General features: G+C 37.5%; 1 protein-coding gene across 1 annotated transcript in view; it reads left to right on the top strand.

Annotated features, from left to right (window-relative positions):
- Positions 1-610: 610 nt before the first annotated feature.
- Positions 611-6000, top strand: part of si:dkey-112m2.1 (transmembrane protein 132D) — a 337783-nt gene continuing 332393 nt past the window's right edge. Inside the window, exon 1 of the mRNA XM_049466738.1 lies at positions 611-1890. Within this exon, the coding sequence (XP_049322695.1) occupies positions 1836-1890 (55 nt within the window). The 5' untranslated portion in view covers positions 611-1835. The remainder of the gene's footprint in view (positions 1891-6000) is intronic.

The following is a 6000-nucleotide window of genomic DNA, read 5'->3' as shown; positions in this document are numbered from 1 at the left end:
ATCAGATTTTTTTTGTCTGTATTATTGTTCACTTTTGTTTCTCAGTGAGCTGAAGTGGATTGAGATGTCCACTAGAGGGCTTCCTTGCTTCTTATTGGCTCCCCTCTGTATCTGTTCTCCTCATTGAGCATGAAACTGCTGGAAATCACACATGATGCGCTGCAATTACTGACTGAGTGCGTTTATGGATTATTACACACCTCTGTGTGTGTCTGTTCTGCCTATTTATTACTGTCAGTATTACTGACCTGCCTGACACACACACACACACACACACACACACACACACACACACACACACACTCACACATACACACACACACACACTTGTATGAGTTAGGCTTCATTTGAAATATTTATATATATTTATTTACATTTACATTTAAGTCTAGTCTGGTATCACTAATAATTGATACTATTAACAAAACCTGAATAATAAGCAGCATTATTTTATTTTATTTTATTTCATTATTTATCAGTGTGTGCAGCAGCCCCCTACACCCCTCCCCTGGCTTCACGTTGCCCAATCAGAGCGCAGAGACGACCCCCTTGCACCCCTCCACCTCCCCGCACCCCCCCTCCCACCTATCCGGCTCCGGTGGGGCTGCGCGTGGAGCTGTGTTTGAGCTCGTGCTGAATCTAGAGCCTGTTCACACGCGGACGCACCTGGAGAGGAGAGGAGTGGACAAACTTTTTACGCATCCGAGTGCGCACGTTCCCAAACGCGTGTCGTGCGCGTGCCGTGCGACCGCTGCACCGCATGACTGCCTAATTGCCTGGATGAACGACTGAGTAGCTGAATAGCTAGCGAGCTGAGTGAGTGACTGTGTGGCTGGCAGGTGAGAGCTGCCACAGCAGCTGCCACACTTCGTTTCTGTGCGTTTTCTGTGCATTTCCGTTCCGCGCGAGGTTCCCATTTTTTTCCAAGCCAAGATTGGGAGGCTAGACCACGCTTTTTAAAACGCTTTAAAAACAATAAAAAATCAATTCGGATGTGCACGCGCTTTTGTTGGTGGTTGCATGGCACGCGCTACACAGAGAGAGAGAGTCTTGCTGTGTGCGCGCTTTCTATCTTCCTCTCTCTTATTCTGGCTGCTCCTTTCTTCTTCTTTTTCTCGTTCTCCAGCTGCTGCTTGCTCGTAGCCCACAAGCAAGGATGCACGTGCTCTCTGCAGGCTGGCATTAGTGCGTTAGTGCATCAGTTGATCAGTTCATCAACCGCAGGTTTCTGAGCCACGCTACGTTTGGCACCGCCCCGTGCGTAAAAGCGCACGAGACGGACGATAGACAACTAAAAGGAGAAGGAGGAGGAGGACACCGTTACGATCATCAACGCGGATAAAGAGGAGCTCTAAACACGTCTACCAGCCCTGCGGACACTTGTGGCTCTTTTTAAGCAGCTTTTAAGCCTCATTCAGGACTCGTGACTTCAGCATCCTCCAAATCCTCTCCAAATGACGCAGCAAATGAGCGTATTTTCGGATCTGGAAAGGTTCTCCTCATAGAACTTCTCAATTCTATGAATCTCTTCTTGGGAAACTTGACTAAACTTGGACTAAGTGTGAACTAAATGACTTTAAACACCAAACTGAACAACGGAATGAAGCCTAATCAAGCTAATCAAGGGATTCCTTTGCCTACCAGTCCAAAAATGATGAAGGTTCTCCACATTGCGCCATTGTGATCGTACTCAGGAAAGAAAGAGCATCAGAAGGAGATAAAGGAGAAGAAGGAGGAGGAGGAGGAGGAATAAAGATATCGTCCAGGACCCAAAGTCTTCTCAGCAGTTTGCCTGTTTGTTCTTCACAAAAGAACAGAAGAGGTGAAGAGTGAAGATGTTGCGCTCCTGCATCACAGCCTGGATCATCTCCTTCTCCTTGCTTTGCAGAGGTGAGTCAGCTTTATTAAAGTGTCTCTGCTGATCTGCTGCTGGAGCAGGTGTGGAGAGTTCCAGCTGTTCTACCTGTTCTACCTGTTCTACCTGAGACCACTTAGAACCTTCCCTCATAGGCTGCTGGGCTTTGACCACTCTAGTGATCAGTGAGTGGTGCGCTTCACATCATCACATAATCATAACTACCCTCATCTGCTGCTGAATGCCTAGTCACTATAAATATGTAATCGATTGATCAATTTATCATAGATATAATTTGGACTTCAGACTATTACTTCATACCATTAACGTGAATAAGCTTGCCTTAAAAGTTGTTTTCGTGATTCGTTTTTAAAGAACCTTATTTTTTATCGGTTCTGTTTAGCAGCAAAAATGGTTTTCTTTGATTAATTTCATTTTAACTAATTTAACTTACTAATTTCTTTATAAAAGTGACAACACTGGGTAAATTTAAGGTATCGTAAATTTTTTTTAGTAAAGACTATTCTTTATATTATATATATTATGCAGCTCTAGAAAAAAAATGAAGAGAGCACTTCCGTTTCTGAATCAGTTTCTCTGATTTTGCTATTTATAGGTTTATGTTTGAGTAAAATGAACATTGTTGTTTTATTCTATAAACTACAGACAACATTTCTCCCAAATTCCTAATAAAAATATTCTCATTTAGAGCATTTATTTGCAGAAAATGAAAAACGGCTGAAATAACAAAAAGATGAGCTTTCAGACCTCAAATAATACAAAGAAAACAAGTTCATATTCATAAAGTTCAGAAATCAATATTAGGTGAAATAACCCTGGTGGTTTTTAATCACAGTTTTTTTTTTCATGCATCTTGGCATCATGTTCTCCTCCTCCACCAGTCTTACACACTGCTTTTGGATAACTTTATGCTGCTTTACTCCTGGTGTAAAAATTCAAGCAGTTCAGTTTGGTGGTTTGATGGTTTGTGATCATCCATCTTCCTCTTGATTTTATTCCAGAGGTTTTTTTTTTTGGTTTTTAAGTGCTCTCTTATTTTTTTCCAGAGCTGTAGAAGCAAAAAAATCGGGAGGATCAGATCATGTATTAGGACTATCTGAAAGCTCAGAAAGATTGTTTGCCTTGTTTATAGGGTTGTTTTTCATGATGGAGAAGCTTATATCTGTGTATTATCGCTGTCAAATGAAAAACTGAAACTGTCAAATCTCCATTTTTGTCGATATTTAGTTTAATACATAATCTGTACAGACAAACTGTACTTTACACTGAGCTGAAATATGGTTCGATATGGTTCTTTTAAAATCTGCGCTTATCAGAATAATAATACATACAGTCATGCCAGCCGTCAATAATTAAAATTACTTTTTTAATAAGCGACTTATAAAAACGCAGTTTATTGAATGCTGTGAATGCTTCAGTTTAGTTGTGGTCTATACGCTTGTTTGTATTTTAAAACTCGTAAAAACCTCTCAGTACTGTAAAAAAACTGATATTGCACATATACAACATATAGCAAAACCTATATTACACATTATTAGGTAATATAGGGCTGCATGATACCAAAAGAAATAGAAAAAACAGATATTTATATATAAAGAAAAGTACATTAAAGTGTATTTTCTAAAAGTTTGCTTAACATTGAAAGGTATGTGCTTTTAGCATTAAAAATAATGTTGTGAGCAGCTGCTGAATATAACTGATTAAATAACTTTCAATCTAACTTAGTTACTTTTAAAATCAAGTAATTTATAAAGTTATTTATAATGAAGTTCATATTAATTTAGAAACAATAATACTAATGTTTTAATAGTTCAATATATCAATCAGTATTTGGTGGAATAACCCTTAACCCTTGATTCGTAATCAAAGCTTTAATGCGTCTTGGCGTCAAGTTCTCCTCCACCAGTCTTACACACTGCTTTTGAGTGACCTTATACTGCTCTGGGCTCAAAAATCCAAGCAGTTCAGTTTAGTTTGATGGCTGGTGATCAACAGTTATATATATATATATATATATATATATATATATATATATATATATATATATCTGAGGATGATCTTTTACACTAATTCTGCTGTGGGGTATAATTGTGTACGTAAATAGGAGTCGGATTCTGACAGAGAGCTAGAATTCAGCACAACACCTGATAAAATAAAGCAACTCACCGAACTCTAATATTTACTAACATTCTATAAACCAGTTATTAATATGAAGTATGAAGTATAGAGAGACTTAAAGAAGTTGTTTAATGTGAGTTAATTTACTAAACTGCAGTGTGAAACCGAAACTAAATGTACTAAATACACTGCAAACCCTAATGAGTTAAATCTACTCAAATCATTTGACGTAACTCGTTGCCTCAAATTAATTACGTTTTTAAAACTCAACTCAAAATGTGGTGAACCTAAAACTTAACTTTTTAAGTTAAAGTAGTTATTGCACAACTGGTCGTTCTATCTTACTTGTTTAGATTTATTGCAATGATTATAGATAGAGATAGAGAGATACTTTATTGATCCCCATGGGGAAATTCTAGAAATATAGAGTAACTTTAGAGTTTTAGATTACTCTATGGTCAGTCATTAGTTTGATTCATCAAATGTACAATATCTTATTTCAAAAGGTGGGCTTGATATAAGTGATGCAAAGTGATACAAGTGATCTGTAATACACCACGTTAGGCACTAATGGTCAAATTTAAATAATTTAATTAAGATACATATGTAATGCCATCTAGTGGCTTTTTTTTGGTAGCAGCAGTGTGCACTATTAAAGCAGCAATGTGCAACATAACAAAATAAATAATAAACAAATACAGGAACAGTCATGTACAAAATAATAGAACAATTAGAGCCTTAACAAACTGAACTCTATCCTACTATAACAGTTAAACATGAAAAATAAGACTCGGTCCCTGAGAATGAGAAGTTTTTTTCTTTAATAAAGATATATTATTAACTTTATCTCAGAGAAAGATGCTCCTTAAGGTACCAAAACTATTAACATATTTGAGGCTAGACAAAACAACTGTTTAAGATGAGAATGTCCACATTCTCTGGAGAAAGAGCTGCTATTTCAGCAGTCACAATGTCCGCGGCGTCGGCTACAGTGTGCTGATCCATTAGCGTAGCTTAGAGGGAGGTATCGTCCATCCTCTTTTTGACTTCGAGGCTCGAGACCATGACATAATTTCGATTGATTTCGACGAAATATCAAAATCGTGACACCCATAAAATGCATACTGTAGTATCTAAAAAATCTAAATAAACCAATGTATGCTTATTTAATGCAAACATTAAACAGGATACATTAGACAAAACAAGCTTACATTATTAGTCTTTTGTCAAAATCATTCATTCACATAAATTAGCTATAAAAAGTGAACAGTATTGAGAGCACAGCATCACAGAGTTACTGTAGCTGCTCAGAAAATGATGAGGCAACGAATTACCTCAAATGATTTGAGTAGACTTAACTTATTATGGTCTACAGTGTATTTATTATGTTTAGTTTTGGTTAAATAACTTATGAACGTTATTTCTGACTCTGGATTTGTCTTTTAGGTGTTAAAACTAAAACCTAAACCTCATCAGGACTTTAACGAGACAGCCGTTCAATAGCTGATAGTATAGCGTCTCTATAGGTCTCTCTGCAGCATCATTATATTATTATCTGGGGTTCTGTAACTCTGTGTATACCTTGGTGGGGATATATTGCTCCCACATGCTGCTTCCTTTCATCAACTTCTATCATTATGTAGAGCGATGTGCTGTGGCTCTGAGAGTGATATATACTTTTCTCTCAGTCTCTCACCCGCCGGCTGTAGTAATGAGACAGGGTGTTACCTCTGCCTGAATCACCCTGGCTAAGCATTGCCAGCGGTGCTCATATAACGTTATTGATGATACGCTACGGCGTTCGGCGCTCAGGACTGTCCCGGGGAAACGGGGAAAAATGCAAAATAATTACCGTATGGCATTTTGAGCTTTAGGTAGAGTTATAAAGCCTGTAATGAAAGCAGTACATGATAAAAGTAAAGGAAAGTAAAGTGAAGTGAAGATAATGAAGGCTGAGTTTTGAATTATAATATATATACATATACAGTTAAAAATACAGTTACATA

This window comes from Astyanax mexicanus, chromosome 17 (genome assembly GCF_023375975.1).
Source record: "Astyanax mexicanus isolate ESR-SI-001 chromosome 17, AstMex3_surface, whole genome shotgun sequence".
Lineage (NCBI taxonomy): Eukaryota > Metazoa > Chordata > Actinopteri > Characiformes > Acestrorhamphidae > Astyanax > Astyanax mexicanus.
The sequence above is the reverse complement of the archived record's forward strand: the minus strand, read 5'-3'. Positions and strand labels throughout refer to the sequence as shown.